Consider the following 23,402-nt stretch of genomic DNA (forward strand, 5'->3'; position numbering starts at 1 on the left):
GCTGTGAGACCACGAGTGGCGTGATGAGAAGTTTCGTGTTGGTTTTGGAGAGTTGTAAACATAACTTGAGCACTCAGGATGTCTCAGGAACTCTGCGATGGATTTTGCTCTAAAACCTGCACATTTATCCAGAGAGATAGGGGCTGACAATCCTCACGTTTATAGAAGGATCTCTTTCTTGATTCTGGAGATACTTGGTGCATATTATAGGCTGAGGTTGTGATGTATCAAGACTTGTGGACAGAATGCAATTTGAAGAAGACTCAGTGGATTTTCCTGAAGTTTCGCTTTGGTCGCCACGACATATGGAAATATGAAGATATTTAGATCAAGCATGTAAAGATAGAAACAGATAACTAACATCACGTTGCTTTATCAGGGTAATGGATTCGGATAGCGTGTGTTTTTCTGTCAGTTCCCCTTGTAATCACATTATTATACTGACGTACAGTATCAAAACATTTGCTTTATGAATACAGAAATGGTTGGCAAATACTTCTACACAACTCCTAATAATGCGCTGACTTGATAGTGCTTTGATTTCTAATATAAAGTTGAGAATCATTGAAGGTCTTTTACTCATCAGTAGATGATTGACGCTTCAACAGGTGACTGAGGTAAAGCATCTCTATCTCTTTCAGTTTGTTTAGCATATATTATACAAGTTGCAATCACAATGTTATATGTAAATCTATTCATTAAGCTAATTTTATTTTCTGTAGTTTTATGTTTAAATAATGCCTTAGTTTGTGGAGTTTTCAAGTGAGGTGAAGAGAGTAAAAATCTAACATTTGGTACTGAAACAGCCTCACTACATAAACAGAAGTTTCTCTTTTTTAATATATTTTTTTAGAAAGTATGTCATTTTTGTATGTAGTCAGTTTTTACCACGTTTTAGATGGGGTTAAAACTGTCTTAAGTTTTTTTTAAGCCATAGCCCATAGTAGTAACAGTAACGCATATACAGACGTATATCTGTATACTTGAAAGTATATACAGTTTAAGTGTACTGTATATACATTTTATTTGCATTTTCAAAAGTTTTAGTAATGACAAAAGTGAAATTAGTTAAATAGACAAAGTTGCTAAGACTTTCACCTGAGGTGGTTACTATAGCAACAGAGCACTTTCTTTAAGGATCGGTATCATGCAGTAATGTTGACAAAATATAAGTAGCCTACTGTCATTACTTATCACTTTATTATAGATTTACACAACACAAATACATGGCGTGAGACGAATCGCTGATGGCGCCACAAGATTTACTTAGAAAAAGTAGACCTCCCTGGAAGTCGCACTGATTTTTTTTTCTCCACACTGGTGATCATAATGATAATAAGTCTACTTTTTTAAAGAATTAGTCATTCTTAATCAAGTAGCCTACAGTGGGGTCTAAAACTCTGTTATCCAGTGGCCTACATTTGACATAATTTTACTTTATATGTTTGTATGTTTTACATTTTTTCTAGGTTCAAATTAGATGTTGAATCCCAGATTTTCAATGTGGTCTTATTGTGAATTATTAGTAATGAAGACTGTATTCAGATGGAGTTACAATACTAGATTCTGTCATTTTCATTCTGGTGTGTAAAGCTAACATGACCCTCTCTGTATCTCTGCGCTTACAGTGGTCCGTGCAATATCAGAATGCTCCTAGTGGTATGAGAGCTGGTCCCCTGGGTTTACAGTCGACCCTCCGTGCTTCCTTCTTTTCCTGCCCTGCTTCTCACTGTCCACATGCAGGCGAAGAAGCGATACCTGCTGGTATCTGTGGGGGCCTGTAGCCTGCTACTAGCCTACCTGTGTAGCCTACAAATTGGTGAGTTCCACAATCAGAACCATGCCGAGCTTTACGGAGTCTCACAGATCGCCGGTGTCCCACCTCGGCCGCCCCGCTGGCCGGAATGGGTGGATCCTCCCCTGCAGACGTACCTTGGTGAGGCCGAGCAGGAAGAGGACGGACCCCTGCTTCTTCATCAACACACGTCTCCTCGCGAGAGACGAGAAATACAGAAGAACATCTACAAGAGCCGGCGATGTCGCATGGAGACCTGCTTCGATTTCCAACGCTGCGAACGGGGGTTTAAAATCTACGTGTATCCGCCTCAGAAAGGTGAAGCGCCCTCGGAAAGCTACCAGAAGATTCTGGCAGCCATCGAGGAATCGCGGTTCTACACGACGGACCCTAATGAGGCCTGTCTGTTTGTATTGAGTATAGACACTCTAGACAGGGACCAGCTGTCCTCTCAGTATGTACATAACGTCCGAGCCCGAATTCAAAGCCTCCCTCTGTGGTACGAAGGGAGGAACCATCTAATTTTTAACTTGTATTCTGGAACGTGGCCTGATTATACGGAGGAACTAGGCTTCGATATCGGCCAAGCCATGCTGGCCAAGGCCAGCACCGACATGGACAACTTTAGACCGCGCTTTGATGTGTCCATCCCTTTGTTTTCAAAAGACCATCCTCAGAAAGGAGGGAGCAAAGGTTATCTGAATCTTAACAATGTCCCTCCCTTACGGAAATACTTGCTGGTCTTCAAAGGGAAGAGGTATCTAACTGGCATCGGTTCTGAAACCAGAAATGCTTTATATCATATACATAATGGGGATGATATCATTTTATTGACTACCTGCAAACACGGGAAAGACTGGGAGAAACATAAGGATGCAAGGTGCGACAGAGACAATGAAGAATACACAAAGTAAGTCCTACGGTTTCCATTCTTTATCATGCTGGTGTAGCTCATCTAAAAGGAAAAGTTCACCCAAACATGGAAATTATATCTTCATGTTGTTCCAAACCTTATGATCTTATTTCTTCCTCTTTTTTGTCCTTACAATGAGGGACTGGACAAAAGAGTCCTCAAAATATCATCTATTTTGGTCCACAGAAGAAAGAAAGTCATATAGGTTTGGGATGACATGATGATGAATAAATGATGACAGAATTTTCGGTAACACTTTATTTGAAGGTGTCCTTGTTACACATGTTCCATATACTTACTATTATAATAACAATTACTTATGCATAATTACATGCAAGTAATCCATGCCAAATTCTAATCCTAACCCTAACCATATAGTATGTAGTTAATTAATATTACTCAGTACTTATAATTACTCAGAATAATTACACTGTAACAAGGACACCTTAAAATAAAGTGTAACCGAATGTTCATTTTTGAGTGAACCACCCCTTTTATTTGTATGTACAGGATTTAAAACTTCAGTGAAGCTACTGAGGTGCAGATTGTTTTTGCACGATTCATATGAATCTTTGGTTGTGGCTTTTAAACGCCATAGAGGATCGAAAACACAATGGCAGTATTTAATGTCAGAGTGATTTAGACTGTTGCTTGTTTTGTACTCTAGACTGTAGCGTTCATGTGGTTATCATGGGAATACTGCTATAAATGGAAGTTCTGTTGCATTTGTCTAGCTCAGGAAAAAAAGTGCTGTGGAAAAGGACTCTAGAGGTCTCTTAGCCCAAAACAAAGCCAATCTTCATCTGTTTGTGACATTAATGTGAACAGTTTGTGTAAATGCACCGTTTTGGCGAGATTTATGGTATAGAGTTTAATTCTCTTAGGTACAATGATAAGAAAGTGATTGCCTTGTATTGTGTGCAATGCAAACAGTTTATTTCTTTTGCTAAGATGTGAGCTTTATGCACTGACTGCATGTGTAACTAGTAGCAACAATATAAAGCATCTTCTATGAATCAAGATATATTGTGTTCTTTGAACAGATTAACAGATTTTTTTTAAAAATCTGTATACTAAGACACATACATACCCTGGGTCTTTCGCCAATGTTTATGAAAAGCTTGTTTGGGAGTTAATATTAATTCCATTCAAGTTAATGTAAATTCTTTTTGGAGTCTTCACTTAGTTGTGCCTGATTCTATTGCACTTTTGTAATGGTGGTATTACACAGATATTACTATGTAATTATCATGTAATTACATAGGTGCAGTTGTGTTTCCAGATTCTGAATGTTACAAGAAAAGCAGACTTACAGAGATTTACTGTGTGTGCTAGGGATCATGGTGTCACAAGGAGAATCAGACTGTGGCAGAAGCAAAAAGCCGGAGTGTCGCTTCAGATTGCTAAAGTTGCAAATGATGCAAATAAAAACAGTGTCTAAGAGCATTACATTTTAACAACAGTCTATACACTATACACATTTGAGAATTAAAGTACAAAAGCAAATGGAAGTAACCATTTTTATATTGGTTGCCACAAGGAGAATCACAACATGACAGAAGTGAAAAGCCAGAGTGTTGTTTCAAATTGTTAAAGTTGTAAATTGTCCAAATAAACCAGTGTCAAAGAGCGTTTTTACAACAGTCTACACATTTTGGGAATAAAAAACACATTGTTTATATTAAATTAATAACTATTTTCTCATTACTTCTGTATGATTTAGATAAATAATTCAGAACAATAGTTATAATTAAACTAGGGTGACCATACGTGCCATTTTCCCAGGACGCATCCTGGCCAGGATTTCTATATTGCCAAAAATATCTAGGGTTTGGCTTTGTTTGCGTGTGCAGACCGATCGGTGTATGACATCGGTTCCTTGTGTTTTCGAAACGCTGTCGAGGTACTTTGAATCAAAGCAATATAGAAATCCTGGCCAGGACACGTCCTGGGAAAATGGCACGTATGGTCACCCTAAATTAAACCAGTAAGTACCACATAGGACAGATGAAATCAAAGCATGTTTAAGGATTGCAACAGTTCAGATTTAAGCCCCGTTTACACCAAGAACAATAACTATAAAAATAACGATATTAGCGTCCATACCAGCGAACGATATCGTCTGTTTATTCTAAGCGTACACGCGTCTGCCGCTTTAAATTCTCGAGCTCGTTATAGCAGGATGGATTCTGATTGGCTGTCAATGTTTGTATCATTCATCAGCTGGAAAAAAACGTTCGGAAAATGATTGCAACGATATCGTTTCTCTGTGCCTTTATCGTTATAGCTGTGGTGTGGACTCTGCTATTCTTTAATATTGAGAACGATTTTTAGAACTTTATCTTTATCGTTATCTTTATAGTTATCGTGCTTGGTGTGAACGGGCCTTTACTCCCTGATTTTGAAATTGAATGCTCAACAAAGCAAGTATGGTGTCGTTCAAGTGTCCTCATACTTTTGGCCATTTGGTGTATTAAAGAGTACTGCATTACTATATAATGTAGTGTATTAAAGAGTTGGCAAGATTCAACTTCATCAGACTGAAGAAAAGAAGGTTAGAAGGTCTTGACTAGCAGACTCTTATACTTCAAATGAATTGAGAGGATTTCAGAGAGGCAGTCAATAATTGGCCCTCATTTGAATTAAGCAGGAGCTTAGAGTCACAGAAAACACACACACACACACACACACACACACAATGCTTCTGTGCCCAGAGATGATTACAGAGTCTGATAGAATCACTTACTGCTCCTAGTCCGGCCCACCCACATAGACACTGCATCATATTCTGTCTTATAAAATGTACAGTATAAGATGTGTAATTTTATTTTAAAACTTTGGACAACTATGGTTATGGTTATATACAAATGGTGATATTGTTATCATGAATTGAAATGGATTGTGCTACGCTTGCGAGTCATGGTTTTGTTGTCTGTGCCGTTAAACAGGCCTGTGCTATCAATGTTATTTCTATGGTAGTAATGTGTGGTGCAGCTAACTGTTCTGTAATGCATGGTTTTGTCACACTTTTATGGTGAACAATAACAGGTGAGCCATGAGTTGGATCATTAATGGTGTTTTTTGCTTCTTAAAATATTTGCTCAGAACAATTTAACAGATTTTTTATTTTATTTTGTACTAAAACACATGTATACCCTGGGTCTCTCAATGTTTTTTATTTTATTTTATGAACAGCCTGTCAAAAAGCAGGCTGGAACTATGTTTGCGAGTTTATATGAAGCACTTCATTGTAAAAAGACATCAGTATTATATCCAACTTTGTTTTAGTTGTCCCTGAAGGTGTTACACAGTTATTACCATGTTATTACCATGTAATTACATAGGTGCAGTTGTATTTCCATTCTGAATGTTGCAGTAAAAGAAGACAAAAATATAATGTGGCTCACGGTTTTCACAAGTAGAATCACACCGTGGCAGAAGCAGAACCCAGAGTGCTGTTTTGAATGGTTAAATATGCAAATGTTGCAAATAAAAACAAGAGCATTAAATGTTAACAGTCTATGCACTATGTAAATGTGGAAACTAAAAGTAAAAAAACATATGGATATAACCATTTTATGTCAAATTAACTCATTAAATTCATTTTTATGGTGAACAATAACAGATTAGCCATGAACTGGATCTGTAGTGGCATATTCTGTTTCTTAAAACATTTGCCTAGCTCAGTAATTTAACAAGCTGAGGAAGCAATATAAATCATACATTGCACAATATTGGATCTGGCATGCAGGGTCCTTGCCATCCAAAACACAAACCACAATGATAGTATCACAGACCGAGATGCACTTCAAGGCCAGTTTCGCACATACTGTGCGGTGTGAGCTTTCACACTGATAGTGTTTATGGTGCATCACAGAGATGGGTGTTTCTTTGGGGACTTTTATGTCCTAGGGGTTGATTTTTTTTAGTAAAGTAAACTAACACATTTCAGTGTTTTCTTTTTGTTATAAGGTCACATTAAAACTTTTTATCGTGCCCTCATTCTTTTTTACTTCTTTTTAAATGCCTTATAGATTTATTGTTTCAGCTTTAAAATATTAATTAATTTTAAACATATGAATTATTAAGTTTTTTTAAACTATGATCAAAACAAAGAGTGAACTAAACGAGACATTTTATTTTTTGTAACATTCATAAAATTATTATGACTCCCACAGTTGTGGTGCCATTTCTACCATATCAAACATTTTTTGTCCATAATAAATTAGTTTAATTAGTGGATTTTTTTTTACCAAGGACAAAAAGTGTCAGTGAATAGCTAGAAGAAAAACTATAAATATGAGCTATGATGTGAAAATAAAAACAAAGGAAAAAAATAAAAGTAAACCACTTTGAACAGAATATTTTGTGCATAATTTACAAGCTGTACTTTTACCTACACTGTAAAAAAAATTCTGTAATTTTTACAAAATAATTTTGGCAGCTGTGGTTGCCAGAATAATTTTGTAAAAAATACAGAAAAACTGTAAACACATTTACGGCCCAAAACTGTACATTTTACAGTATAAAACTGTAATTTACAAACAAGAAAATTTGAATGTAAACCAGTAAATTCAACAATGCACACTGCTATTAAAATCTGTTTTGTACCTTTAACATACTGACAACCACCATAATAATGCAGGTGGTAAAAGAGAAAGCCACATGAAGAATCAAAGCTCATCACAAGTAGCTTCGCCACAAGCAGAAGTATATACTAATATATAGAAGGTGCACAGAGTCATTCATGCAAACACAAAACACCATCATGGTAACACACATGATACTTAAATAATGCATTAAACTTTCATTAAACAACAGAAGATGTAACATAAAGCCCAAATATACATAACTAATAACAAAAACTATTAAAAAAACATGATTATTTAAACAAAACACTTTCAAATGTGGAGTGTCATAGGTATTCAAAAAGAGTAAAATGCAAAAAATAAAAAAATAAAAAAAATGAAATAATAATAATAATAATAGTAATAATAATAATAATTTTATTTATTTAGGATGCACAACATGGTGGCCATATAATTAATGTTGCTTTAACATTTTTCGTAATTAGATAAGATAAAAGAAAGATAAATAAATAAAATCACCTTTGTTGGCTCTCTTGAACACATAGTTCATATACAGTCCATATATTTTTCATAAAAGTCAGCTATTATTTTTGGTAAATTCAGCTATTATTTAATGTAACATGCAATTTTTTAACCCCTTTAAAAATTGTTGAAATGATTAACTTATAGCAGATTTTGCATGGTGTCGTTCATGTAAACCCATGACCTCAACTGTTGGAAGCTGTTAGTGCACAAATTGAACTAGACAGCATGTGAAATGTTTGTTTTAAGAGAGTGTGTTTTCTAAAAGTCCCCAAACTGAGCATGACACGTGAACTCGGCGCCAAAACTCTATTGTCAGTTCCACTTCTAGCTGCTTACGCCGGCCGTGTGAACGCTGTAACCTGTTAATATGGTCTGCAGATTTGTGTCGCAGATGCAGTATGTGTGAAACAGACCTAAGTCAACACCACATAACTCAAAGAGGCAACAAGCACAACACCACTGCAAATAACCCAGTAATTCACATGATTTATTAATGCCGCACTGCATGCAGGGACTCAGAGTTCCACTGTGCAAAATGTGCAAATCATATAATTTAAGGAGAGATGAAATTTGAGCAAAAGCCGTCAGAGCTCCGCCATCTTCACCTTCTCACTTGTAGATTTCTGATCTCGCCATTAGACTCTGGATGGAAAGTTCACATTGAGGTTTCATTATCGAGTGAGCCAAAGTCAAAGAGAGCCACGTTTCTGAAGATGTTGAGTCTGCGTTTGTGGAAGATGGAAGAAGGGAAGGAGGAATAAGGTGGAGAAACAAGGGAGAAAGAGCCCCCACTGATAAGATGTATTGATAGGCTCTAAATTAGAGCAGCTCACGACTGGGTGCTTCCTACAAATCCATCACACTTGAGAAAGAAAGAGACAGCATACAGAGAGAAAGAAAGATAGAGTTAGAGAGAGAGAGAGAGAGAGATAGACAGAGCGAGAAGCCTGCTGTTTTTTAATTAGGGTGTGTGATTAACGTGATGTGTTGTTTTTTAGCTTCAGAATCACACAAAAGGGAAGTGATTACAAATCCCAGTTTTACCTCAAAAATTAATCACCCTTTCAATAAACACAGCTGCTCAAACTTTGAGAGCTCACTGCTGTGCAGTATTAAATCCTAAACTTGTATGACAACTAAATTTGAGGTTTGCATCTGTTGAAAGGCATAGAGAGAAGCCACATTGCTAAAAAATTGTGTGAAAATGACCCTGTTGTAATAACACAACCTGTAGTCAATTCTTATTTGGCCAACTATGTATGTAACTATTTTTACACAGTCATAGTTGTTGTCTTCTTTAATTTCTGCCAGTATTTCTTCATGTCATATTAATTAATTTTAGTCAGTTCTATTCATGGCTAAAATGGCATCTAATTTTAGTAGACAAAACAACAGTTTAGTTAATGAGAAGTGCCAAATTAAACCAAATATTCATGTGTTTTATACATACATTTAATTAGTGCTCTCAAATCGATAAATCACATCCAAAATAAAAGTTTGTTTACAATGAAATATATACATGTTAAATATATACATGTATGTGTGTATTTATATAAACATATAAATATACACAGTACACACACATATATTATGTAAACACAAACTTTTTTTTTGGAAGTGATTAATCGCGATTAATCAAATTGACAGCAAAAGCCAAACATGTAAAATCATTCCTTGTTGTGAAAACCTGATCTTGTAAAATATCATTATAATTAGTATATTATTGTAATACAACATGGTCTCATGGTAATTCTTAACTATTTCACGATTCCTCAAATGTCATTCATAAGTAGGTGTCGTTCATGTAAACCCATGACCTCAACTGTTGGAAGCTGTTAGTGCACAAATTGAACTAGACAGCATGTGAAATGTTTGTTTTAAGAGAGTGTGTTTTCTAAAAGTCCCCAAACTGAGCATGACACGTGAACTCGGCGCCAAAACTCTATTGTCAGTTCCACTTCTAGCTGCTTACGCCGGCCGTGTGAACGCTGTAACCTGTTAATATGGTCTGCAGATTTGTGTCGCAGATGCAGTATGTGTGAAACAGACCTAAGTCAACACCACATAACTCAAAGAGGCAACAAGCACAACACCACTGCAAATAACCCAGTAATTCACATGATTTATTAATGCCGCACTGCATGCAGGGACTCAGAGTTCCACTGTGCAAAATGTGCAAATCATATAATTTAAGGAGAGATGAAATTTGAGCAAAAGCCGTCAGAGCTCCGCCATCTTCACCTTCTCACTTGTAGATTTCTGATCTCGCCATTAGACTCTGGATGGAAAGTTCACATTGAGGTTTCATTATCGAGTGAGCCAAAGTCAAAGAGAGCCACGTTTCTGAAGATGTTGAGTCTGCGTTTGTGGAAGATGGAAGAAGGGAAGGAGGAATAAGGTGGAGAAACAAGGGAGAAAGAGCCCCCACTGATAAGATGTATTGATAGGCTCTAAATTAGAGCAGCTCACGACTGGGTGCTTCCTACAAATCCATCACACTTGAGAAAGAAAGAGACAGCATACAGAGAGAAAGAAAGATAGAGTTAGAGAGAGAGAGAGAGAGAGATAGACAGAGCGAGAAGCCTGCTGTTTTTTAATTAGGGTGTGTGATTAACGTGATGTGTTGTTTTTTAGCTTCAGAATCACACAAAAGGGAAGTGATTACAAATCCCAGTTTTACCTCAAAAATTAATCACCCTTTCAATAAACACAGCTGCTCAAACTTTGAGAGCTCACTGCTGTGCAGTATTAAATCCTAAACTTGTATGACAACTAAATTTGAGGTTTGCATCTGTTGAAAGGCATAGAGAGAAGCCACATTGCTAAAAAATTGTGTGAAAATGACCCTGTTGTAATAACACAACCTGTAGTCAATTCTTATTTGGCCAACTATGTATGTAACTATTTTTACACAGTCATAGTTGTTGTCTTCTTTAATTTCTGCCAGTATTTCTTCATGTCATATTAATTAATTTTAGTCAGTTCTATTCATGGCTAAAATGGCATCTAATTTTAGTAGACAAAACAACAGTTTAGTTAATGAGAAGTGCCAAATTAAACCAAATATTCATGTGTTTTATACATACATTTAATTAGTGCTCTCAAATCGATAAATCACATCCAAAATAAAAGTTTGTTTACAATGAAATATATACATGTTAAATATATACATGTATGTGTGTATTTATATAAACATATAAATATACACAGTACACACACATATATTATGTAAACACAAACTTTTTTTTTGGAAGTGATTAATCGCGATTAATCAAATTGACAGCAAAAGCCAAACATGTAAAATCATTCCTTGTTGTGAAAACCTGATCTTGTAAAATATCATTATAATTAGTATATTATTGTAATACAACATGGTCTCATGGTAATTCTTAAGTATTTTACGATTCATACAATGTCATTCATAAGTACTTTAAGCAGGATCTACTCATGTACATTTTCATATGAATATGATTACACAAATTCATATGAAATTGCCAACCCATGCTTACGAAAACTCATACATTGCAACAATGCTTATGAATACTCATGAAATTCTGGTGTTGTTATTACAGTGTTGTGAGTTTTTTATGCTTTAGCTATTTAATGTTCAAGTTTTAGTGTGCCTATCGCATTCAAAATGTGAGTTTCACTTGACTATATCATGTAATTTTAAGTGTACTTGTGCATTTGCACTACTGTAATGCAACACAGTCTCATGAGAGTTTATAAGTTTTTTACGCTTTGGTGAATTGGTTGCAAATTTGTACAGTTTAATTTGTAAGTATTTATTGATGTGCTTACTGTACCAGACATGGACATTCATAGTGAAGTTTTACCTACAAACTGTACGTTTTTGTACGACTAACAAATTCGTTTGAAATTGCCAACTTGTGCAACTTGTACACTTGTGCTACTTGCGAACTGTCATGAAGTTGTGTTGTTGTGATACAATGGTGTGAATTCTTTATTCTAACTATGCATGAGTTTTAGCGCATGACTATCATGCAATTTTAAGTTCACTTTTGCTTTTTAGTTACCATGTTTATGCATTGTAGTATTATAATAATTAGTTCATTGTTGTAATACAACACAATCTCATGACAATATGTAATTATTTTATGATTTGCTAAATTGGTTGCAGACCTCTACCTCGAACCATCGCTGGTTGCCAGGGACGAGTTCTCGACTCCTCAGCATAAAACCTGATGAGTGGATGCACCTGTTGCCTATTTATACCTGTATGCACGGGGAGTGGCTCAGCATGCAAAATCCACTAGCCAAATTTCATTGTCGTTTTCTCTTAATCAGAGAGGATTCGAGCTCCCAAGTAAGACCCCTAATGTCGTCACGACATAACGTCTCTGTTCCCTCCATCAGGGAACGAGGGTTACGTACGTAACCGAGACGTTCTGTGTTTGATTAGACGACTAATGTATAAACCTCATCATCGACTTTCATCAAATATATTTCCAGTGGTCACTGTTTAATTTTGTTTTTGCGCTCAAAGCCCCACAAGTACAGAACAAACCCGATTCAACAATAACTGTAACTGTGGGTGAGTTAAAATGGAAAACTATATTTTGTAGATTCAAGAGAAGCTGAGTAAATGCATAAAATATGTAATCAGTACATAAATTTGTTTTCCTCATAACACCACACGACAATAGCAAAGCACTAACATTGTTTTTGAAAGAGAAATAATTTTTTTTTTTTTTTTAATTAATGAATTTGTTTATTTATTTTCAAATTATCCTTAGCCATATAGAAATGTACGATTTATCTCACGGTGAAAAGTCCATGTCCAAACCTAAACCTCGGGGAGAGGAGATTCTACAAATACTTACGAATGACATTGTATGAATCATAAAATACTTACAAATTACCACGACACTGCGTTGTATTACAATACTAATTATTATTTTACAACGCATAAACATGGAAACTTGGACATGCACCAAATGATGCAAAAGCACAAGTAAACTTGAAGTTACATGCTAATCATGTGTAAGTCGCATTGTGAATGCGCTAGACACACTAAAACTCAAACAATGATAAAACATAAAGAGTTCACACGATTGTATTACTACAACACAACTTCATGTTGTACGAGTTGGCAATTTCAAATGAATTTGTGCAATTTTATAGTACGAAAATGTATGATTTGTAGGTAAAACATGAAGGTCCATGTCTTAACCTAAGCCTCAGTCATGTGCATGAGCACATAAAAAAATACTTACGAATGAGACTTGTTTTTTCTCAGTAAAACACATTTTGTCTTCAATTATTCTCATATTGCATATTTTTCCTATTTTAATTTTTGTTTTGAAAGTATGGTAAAAACTGGAAAAATTTATCAACAATCACTCACTAAAAATATACACTTTTTGATATACCATTAAAATTTAGGACATTTAGGCTATCCATCTAATAGTATTTATATATTCTGTGGAAGGCGTAGGACCAAGAAATGTTCATCCAATCAAAAGCCTGAAGGGACCAAAAGGTGAGTACATCGCTGCTGGAGATAGCCATGCTGCTGTTCCTACGACAGAAAATTGTTTCTTAAGCGAAGGGATTTCGACCTTTGTAAAAGGTGCTTCACGCCTTTCCTGTTTGTTGTTTACAGCTTGGCAGTAACGATGGGGAAGCGAGCCTTCTGGAGAAGGGCGCTACGGAGGCCACATCCTACCCGTAGGAAGGTATCATGTGGAGACACTAATATGGACTGACCCCGGCCTGGGGCAGTACTACATATGGAATGGGACTCTGAGGCCGGTCCTACCTGAGAGTAGAGAGGAACCACTACCAGCACAGCCTGACAGAATGGCCTGTCAAAGGGAAGACATAGGTTCACCGAGAGGGAAACCTTACCGTGGAAGCATACACATATGGGATCGCCCGCAGGGAATCAAGCCATATGGACACCTAGCCCAGTACAGGGGCTGACCTGAGACCCGGGCAAGCTAACACCGATACTGGGCCTGGCGTCAGACTGCTCCGCCGAGTCTGATTGCCGGGGGTGCTGGAGGATGCTCAACCAGGGTTCGCCGTCCGGAGAACTCGACTGGGAGAGAAAGGCGCTCGCATTCCCGTATGAGAGGGAATGGCGCAGCAAGCGTGACACCGGCCAGTATTTCCCGCCTATTACCTATTACCCAACACAGTTTCTGAAGCTCCGAGTGCGGTCCATGTATATACAAAACGCTTTTACGGGACACAGCAATGCTAGGGCTGGGTCTGCCTCCTCCGGGGGCAGTGCTTGCAAGTTCACCACCTGATCGTGGAAAGGCGTGGTGGGAACCTTGGGCACGTATCCAGGTCGGGGTCTTAGGACAACGTGAGAGTAGGCAAAGGAAATTGCTTTTTCTTTGAAAATATGCGTAAAAGAAATGTTCTGTTCTTTTGAAGAGAAACAAAAGAAAACCAAGGATTCTCCACCCGGCCCTCCTCCAGGGGAAAGGACCGGTGCTGTCTCTGTCACCACCTCCTGTAGAAGAGCAGTTCCTCGCCTCTCCGGGCAATCCGTGTCAGGGCCGCTTCGTTGTCTTCTTGGAGGACTTAGGGGCCGGCTGTGACACGGGGGGCACCACACTCCTGCGGGGGGCTCGATGCGCCGGCCTCGACGTGGTCTCAGCACGGGATGGAGCAGCTCTAGAGACCGCAGGAGGGCGCCCTCGGTGATGGGCAGGCTGAGGCGTGGCCTGCGGCGGAGCGGTGGCAGCTGGAGGAGCCTCGACAGTGTCGCCAAATAGCCCAGCCTGGGAGATGGGGGCATCAAGAAAGCGAAATGAGTTATGTCGTGACGACATTAGGGGTCCATGGAAAGCGCCACAACCTGAACCCCGTCACAGCCTTATGGCATTGCAAGTGTTGACAAACCGCAGCGTGTCAGACAGGTACTACGCAAAGGTCGAAACCTTCCCAACGCCCCAGCGAAATTTGTCGACGTCCCTCATCTCTGCCAGGTCTGCTCTTGGACCACAAATGTGGACATCGCCTTCCAGAGGGACCACGCCGTGACCTTCGTCACCCGGAGAGCGAAGTCAGTCGCCGAGCGCAGCGCCTGCATCAACCCTGGGTTGGTGCCACCCTCGTGCATGTCTTTGAGTGCCTTGGCTTGGTGGACCCATCGAGGGTGGTGAGGATGAACAGTGACAGTGACAGTGAAGTGACATGTGGCCAAGTATGGTGACCCATACTCGGAATTAGTGCTCTGCATTTATCCCATCCCACACACAGCAGTGAACACACACACACCATGAACACACACCCGGAGCAGTGGGCAGCCATTTTTTGCTGCGGCGCCCGGGGAGCAGTTGGGGGTTCGGTGCCTTGCTCAAGGGCACCTCAGTCGTGGTATTGAAGGTGGAAGAGAGCACTGTACATTCACTCCCCCCACCTACAATCCCTGCCGGTACGAGACTCGAACCCGCAACCTTTGGGTTACGAGTCCGACTCTCTAACCATTAGGCCACGACTTCCCCACGAAGGCCACGAAGGAGGGAGACGAGCGGCTTCTGGCCGAAAAAGGGGCCGTCCATGACTTTGTCAGCTCCTCGTGCACCTCCGGGAAGAAAGGAACCGCACCGAGGAACCAATCATCCAGCCGTGAGGTTTCGGACTGGGCGGTGTCCATCCACGAACGCATCCTCAGCATGCTGGATGCCCAGACACTGAAGACAACGATCGTGGCCTTCAGTAGAATACAGGTAACGACCACACCCAAGAGGACACGGCCGGAGCGGCATCTTTAAAAAGACGCAAACCGACCGTGATCAGAAACTGCTCTTTTAGATGAAACACCCAGGGGAATTGCTGAGTTAACAGGGACGCCGCTGAACGTGTCGTAACGCCACCCAGATCAGCCTCTTCTTTCAGCACACGAGAGAATTCGCCTGGTGAATGTCGAGTTTCCTTCACTAACTCGGCTCCGAAGCAAAAATTTGATGAGTGGATGCACCTGTCACCTATTTATACCCGTATGCACGGGGAGTGGCTCAGCATGCAAAATCCACTAGCCAAATTTCATTGGCGTTTTCTCTTAATCAGAGAGGATTCGGGCTCCCAAGTAAGACCCCTAATGTCGTCACGACATAACTCGAAGTGACCGACAGATAGGGAACGCAACACTTCAGCAAAGCCGAACTTCTCCAGAAAATTAACCACTGTGAGCTAATTAATGTTTCTGAGCTCAAAATGAAAATTATACCCCATCATCACTTCTACTTTCAGCTACACAGCTGACTAAATGTGTTAAATTAAATACATAATCAATATACTGTATAATACAGCTTTCTTCAGACAAAAACATATAGAATTACAATGGACACATTTTAGCCAGCAAAACGATCGGGATGTTTTGAGATGATGTTTCATGATGCCTTTTGTGTCATTGTATAGACATCAAATGGTTCTCATTACAAACAATGTTATTACCAGGAAAAACATTGCTTTAAAAACGACAAGAGGTGCTTTGGTGTCTACATGGTCTTAGTGATATTTGATTCATTGGAAGTGAAAACCTGTAGGATAACAAATTAACACAGTGTACCTGCTGTTGGCTGAGAGATTGATCGTGTTTCCAGCAGGAGATTTTCGGCTACCTTGAGACTTTCAGAGATTTCAATAGGCATTCGCAGCAGTTTGGGAGAACGCTGCACTGTGGGAGACAGTGGGAAAGAATGAGAGACATGAAGAGGCATTCGACAGAAGAAAGAAAGATAGTGGAGAATGTTCTTAAACGTCAGTAACAAACCCACCAACTGGGAAAGAGCGGTTGTTTGTCCAGAAACAGAAAATCTATTATTTCTACTCCCTAAAAAAACCCTTTCAGCTCCTAAGGACCAAAGCTGCATGGAAAACAGTCATATTTTAGAGTTGTAGCACCATTTGTATTATACATTTTCATTCTGCAACGTTACCTTCAATAACACTTCAAACATCAGAAAAACAGTGGCAGTAACCATTGCGTCTGGAAGGGTTATTTGTGTGCTACTGATTATTTTAAATGTTCATTCTGCCTTGTTTCATGCTGACCTTTTGCATTCATCCATCCACAGCATATTCTAGAAATCCTGACTAACATTAAACAAACTTATCCATCATAAGAATAAAGTTTTTGAGATATTGTACTTCATGTTTCCTCATGTCAGTCATGGAAATTTGTAACTGTTTTATTTTTCTGCAAATTAGTGGTCAATTAGTATAAATTTGGTTGATCTCATTAGTACGTTTTCATACAATCTTCATACACCCCACTAATAATGGAGCTTTTTGCTTACCTTTTGTTCTAAAAATTTTATGTTTTCATAGAAATCATGAATTCATACGAAATCACCCTTTCGTAAAATAGTTACATTTTCTCATAGATCGGGGTGGAAATAAATGCATATTACTTTTTTGGAATCCAAAGGAGTTACTAGTAAAATGTCCAGACACTTGTTTTGTAAAGAACAGTGTGAGACTTTGCTAAACCTCTTGCTTGTTCCCTATAAGTCATGTGGGTTGTGAGTAAAATGAGGGTGAGTAAATGATGACAGAATGTTCATTTTTGGGTGAACTATCTTGCAAGCTTTTCTGGAGAGCTACATTTCGCTGCACCTGCATCTGTCTGTGGCTAAATTTTGCTTTGCTTGGATTTCAGAGTGATCCGTTTCCCCAGACTGTGGTGCCAGCACTCTTAAACATGATTTACTCTGTCACAGACAGCCTGTGCTCACACCTTGATTTCATTGAGTAGCCACCTGAGCCCATTCATTGTAGCACAGCCTGCATAACTGCATGACTCCATGAGAGGAGTCTACTGCACCTGTGCGTTATTACAGCCAAATCACATGCAATTTGTGTCATACATGAGATGTTTTAACTGCATGCAGGATAGAAAATATATTTTTATTTTATGCTGTTTTCTGAGTAGTTCTGGACTGGAGATACAAAGACTAATAGATTTAGAATGTTTTGTGTTTTTCTGTTGTGCTCTGATGTTTAATTGCAGGTTTTGGTATGGTGGCAAATGTGATCTTATTTGAAAATCTGGTGGGTTGTATGTTTGTTTGGTAACACTTTAGTAGGGACCAATTTTCATTAATAAGTTGCTTATTAGCATGCCTGTTATTAACATATTGGCTTTTTATTAGCACTTATAAAGCACACATTCTGCATGACCATATTCTACATCCCTAATCCTACTCAATACCTAAACTTAACAACTACCTTACTAACTATTCATTAGCAGCAAATTAGCAGTTTATTGAGGCAAAAGTCATAGTTAAAGGTTTGTTAATAGCGAGTATTGAACCTTAAAATAAAGTGTGACTGTTTGTTCTAATAGGTTCAATGACAAGACTGATTGAACCACTAAAGTTATAGCTACGGATCATGAAAAGCAGGATTCTAAAGCAATAGTCTTTGTTGTTTTTCATTTAATATAAAAATGTATATTTATAAAAATGCACACTTATTAATTTACATGACTTTTCTAGGTTTCAAAATCACAAGGTATAGTTCACCAAAAATGAAAATCTGCTGATAATCACCTTCAGGCCATCTAAGATGTAGATGAGTTTGTTTCTTCATCAGAACAGATTTGGGGAAATTTAGCATTATGTCACTTACTCACCAATGGATCCTCAGCAGTGAAAGGGTGCCGTCAGAACGAGAGTCTAAACAGCTGATAAAAAACATCACAATAATCCAACAGGTTTTTTTTAAAGCAAATTTTCATTTTTTGTATGAGCTGTTCCTTTAAAATGATTTTAAACATCACATTTTATTTTATTTTTTACTTTATTATTATTATTGTTATTTTGTGTGTTTTGTCTTATTTTTTTTACCATTTTAAGCCCCCAATATTTTTTCTGAGACCCCCTAGTGGGTCCTGGCCCACAGGCTGACAACCACTGGTCTAGGAGAAACAATTTAGATCATATTCCCATAGGTCCCCTCATCAGCAGTAAGGTGAATTACATTTTCCACACTGTTTTTGCTAACATTGAGCAATTGAGCAGAAACATGGAATTCCATATTATTAATTTGCAAAATTAATCAGTAATAGAAATATTAGAAGTTTTCAGGAAAAACCTCAGGACCAAAGAACCATGGTTGGCACCACTGTAGACATTTGGGGAGTGCTGGAGTAGGATAACACACACACACACACACACACACACGTGAGTATGACCTACCATTTTAAGCCCCCAATATTTTTTCTGAGACCCCCTAGTGGGTCCTGGCCCACAGGCTGACAACCACTGGTCTAGGAGAAACAATTTAGATCATATTCCCATAGGTCCCCTCATCAGCAGTAAGGTGAATTACATTTTCCACACTGTTTTTGCTAACATTGAGCAATTGAGCAGAAACATGGAATTCCATATTATTAATTTGCAAAATTAATCAGTAATAGAAATATTAGAAGTTTTCAGGAAAAACCTCAGGACCAAAGAACCATGGTTGGCACCACTGTAGACATTTGGGGAGTGCTGGAGTAGGATAACACACACACACACACACACACACACGTGAGTATGACCTTATACTTTAGCTACAGAATTCAAATTTGCTTTGTTGTTCACTGAAACTACAAATACAGACAGGCTAAACACTATAGCGCTCTGTTTAAATGAACTGGCCTTCTTTTCTGCTCTGTAACTGCAGAGGTCAATCATTTTTTCTGTATAGTTTATGAAAAGTGACATCACCATTAATAAAACTTTACTCTGCTCAGCTGTGTCAATTCACATTTATTCACCTGTCCAAAAATGAACAAACCTGCAGTTTCAGCCATTCTTCACATGGCCAGACAGCTGATGAGTCAGGCACTTATTTACATTTTAGAAATGTATTTCTAACAAGTTTCAAGCCTCAAGGGTGCTCTGAAAACGAGTGGAGATACTAGCAGTATTCTGATTATGATGCCTGTAAAAATGAAAGATCAATATGTTTGGATGGATCATGAAAATAGGTGAAGAAATTGTCAGGATATTAAAACATCCATAGAGCCATTGCAGACTTGATGAGTGATTTCTTTAGAGGAGAAAGGAATACATTGTCCATGCTTTTTCTTCATCAGTATTTTAGGTTTTTGTATTTCAGATATTTTTATTTTTTTCACCTTTTTTAAAATCACTTTTTACTTTTGCATTGTGAAAAGTAAAACAATAAAAAATAAGATAAAACTGATTATACAAGAATAATAGAAGAATTAGACATGCTTTAAAATGTTATATTAAGTATAACTGTGTATAAAGTTTTATTTAATGCAAGGAAACAAATCTAAACAAAAAAAGGGGGCAAACCTACTGTATAAGCAAAAGTGAATACAATCAATCAATCAATCAATCAATCAATCAATCAATCAATTGATAGAAAACAGGCACAGCCATTAGGACATAAATTAAACAATGTATAAATACATTTTAAATAGTGCATTTTAAAACATGGGCCTACACAGAATCACAAAAATAAACCAAAAAACAAATGAATGTTTTAAATAACAGATCTTTGAAAAAAGGTTAGTTAGTTTGCAAATTATTGCTCATATTTTCAATGTGTGACATTTTTTTTGTGTCTTTGTCTGAACTCCTTCCTCACATTATTCTTGAGAAAACATGACAAGCCTTAACAAGCGCGGTTTCTGTCATCTAAAAGCACTTTAAGCACTAAACAGTAGGCACACCAAAAACGGTCACAAAATATTTTTGGTTGCACGTGTGTTTCAGTGCAACGTGAGTATATCAGTCTATAGATAATACTGTCATATAAGCAGAATACTACAATGTACCACACTGTCAATTGTTCTCTGATCAAACTTTGGATTTTCTTGCTGAATCCATATGTTGTATCCATACATGTATGCTATGTAAATTTATCTATATTATTATTATTATATTAATATTTTATTATTATTATATTCTGACAATCTCTATTATATAGAGGCATCACTCTGCAGTCATATTTTAGTCATATCTGACTCATATTTTAGGAGAAAAAAATATCTTATTAAACTTCTTGGGATTCTGATTAGGAGAATTTTGAAGAATCCACCAGAGATTTAGAAGTGGACATAATAATTGGACTCAATAATTGGTGAGAAAATTATATCAACTTCTTTTTTGGAGCGTTATGCACATTTATGACCAGCTATTTTGTAAACAGACGCCAATTATACAAGTTCCAGTGTATTTAAATAGCATTGCCACCGACAGTGTTCTTTTCGCTTCTGTATTCTGTGTTAATGACGAGGACAATCATACTGAAGAATAATTTCCACATTTTATTTGAAATTGTAAAACAACAACAACAACAACAAAAAATGAAATTTATGGCAAGTTATGAGAAGGAATCATCTCTTATTTTAAATATTTAATAATATTTAATATTATTAAATATTTATAATATAAAATATTTTAATTATTTTATTGACTTTTTTTCTTCAGTAGAACACTAAAGAAAATTTTTAGCTGGAACTGTGGTCCTTGGCAAGTCAGCGGCTACAGTCACTTTGTGAGTCAAAAAAAAAAGCATATCAAGGAACAGAAAATTAATACGATATATTGAGGTCTTATGAAGCAAAACAATCAGTCTCTGCAAGAAACTGAACATTATTTACAATGTTATTACCTGTGATCCAGTCTCAGGCAAACAGGAAATTATGATTATTTTCTTGTTCATTGAGATTCAGTGCACTAGTTCATTTACATAATCACGCAATGACGTAACAGACAAGCAATTATATTATTACAGCACCCAATAATGATGTGAAACGTGGATGTTTTACATGTCTAAAACATATAAAGTGAATAAAAGTGAATAAACTAGTCTTCATTAGCTCACCTGACAAAAACCAGCATCACAGGATCATGAACGCCAGTTGGCTCATTTTGAGTCAGAGTGACTGTCAGACGTCTGAAAGTGAGTTTTGATTGAGTTTTGATTGAGTAACTTGTAGATCTGTGCTGCTCGAGCCATGAACTGTTTCAGACGGTTCAGTCTGATTTGGTCAACTAGTTCAACTAGTTCACAAAAAGAACCGGTTCAAAAGACAGATTCATTTCCAGAGTCACTCTGGAATGTTTACCTGAGGCTCAGAACTACAGGTAATCATTTTGTAAATAATGTTCAGTTTCTTGCACAGACCGATTGTTTCGCTTCATAAGACCTTAATATATCACCAGGAACTGCAGGTATTACTTTTGTGTTGCCTGTATATGCTTTTTTGACTCTCAAATTGCCAGTAGCTGCTGACTTGCATTTTATGAATCACCAAGGTCCATGATTTCAGCTAAAAATCTTCTGGTCCTTGCACACTGAGTCCGAAATTTTCGTATGTGTTTTTTTCGTATTCGTCATCCTTTCCTATCAAAATGCTTGCTATGGATGAGAAAATGCAGAAAATCTGATCCTGATCCGAATTTTTTATGATGGACTAAAGTTTCGGGGGCAGTGTGTAAACGTGATTGACACAACGTGAGGTCGTATTTATTTTTTAACGTGTGAAAATTTCGGACTCAGTGTGCAATGACCTTTATTGTTCTACTGAAGAAGAAAAAACTCATATACATATTGGATGGCTTGAGGGTGAGTAAATTAACAGCAAATTTAAATTTTTGGGTGAACTAGCCCTTTAAAATGAGTGTTTTCATCCAATGGTTATATTTCAGTCTGTGTGAGTGTGTGACCTGCAGTGACCCTGGGATTTTCTCCAGTGTGTAAACTGAAGCTCCACAGAGCAATTTGATGTTTATTTGGTCCCCTTTAGGATTACACTAATTCATAACCATGTCTAAATAGATTTATTTCTCATAACCCCCTACTGTGAAAATGTGATATATAACGCACCCACATTCAGCTCAGTAAGCATTTAGCGCAAGTGTTAATTTTCATAAATATCCCTCACTCTTTTCCATGCTGTTTCTGAGTGTTGGCATTTATTTACAGGAATGTCAATGCGCCTTCACCCAGAATTCTCTCAGATGAAAATGTGAACCAATCACCCTCAGTGCAGCATTCACTACATCATCTCAACTGTTATTTACCATGACAGGCTAATCGATCAGTTCTTATTCTGAGTTTATTACTCCAAAAAACATTTCAACAGAAATCATATAACTGCATCACTAACCCAAAGTCATTATTAAAGGCCGCCGTTAGTGAAAATGCTGAGAAATCAGAAATAGCTTCCCACTACAGCATGAAAAAGTTGCCATTTTCTTATAAACAGTGTCATTTCCATGTGTATGGATCCTTGTTTCCTGTATTTCAGTTCATTCACAAAAGTAAACAGTAAACTGTTGTCACAGTTCGCCGTTTAGGAAGCACGCAGGAGGCACGAATAAACGAAAACAGTCTTTAATCCACGGAACACAGGGTACATCCACACTGGAAATGGCAGGAAACACAAACATAACGAGTAGAACCAACAAACACAGAACGCAAAGGCAAGGACTTAAATACTGGGGATAATTAACAAACACAGGTGCCAGGAATCATAATTAAACTAAACGAGGACAGGAAAAAGACCATATAAGGAAAACCAGGAACAAAGACAGGGGCAAAACACAACAAAACAGGTCCATGATCC

General features: G+C 37.6%; 1 protein-coding gene across 1 annotated transcript in view; it reads left to right on the forward strand.

The window, feature by feature from the left end:
* The first annotated feature begins 1,707 nt into the window (after positions 1–1,707).
* Positions 1,708–23,402, forward strand: part of LOC107727350 (exostosin-1) — a 333,036-nt gene continuing 311,341 nt past the window's right edge. The window contains exon 1 of the mRNA XM_016537193.1: positions 1,708–2,705. Within this exon, the coding sequence (XP_016392679.1) occupies positions 1,738–2,705 (968 nt within the window). The 5' untranslated portion in view covers positions 1,708–1,737. The remainder of the gene's footprint in view (positions 2,706–23,402) is intronic.

Source organism: Sinocyclocheilus rhinocerous, unplaced genomic scaffold (assembly GCF_001515625.1).
Source record: "Sinocyclocheilus rhinocerous isolate Xijiao unplaced genomic scaffold, SAMN03320098_v1.1 scaffold156, whole genome shotgun sequence".
Lineage (NCBI taxonomy): Eukaryota > Metazoa > Chordata > Actinopteri > Cypriniformes > Cyprinidae > Sinocyclocheilus > Sinocyclocheilus rhinocerous.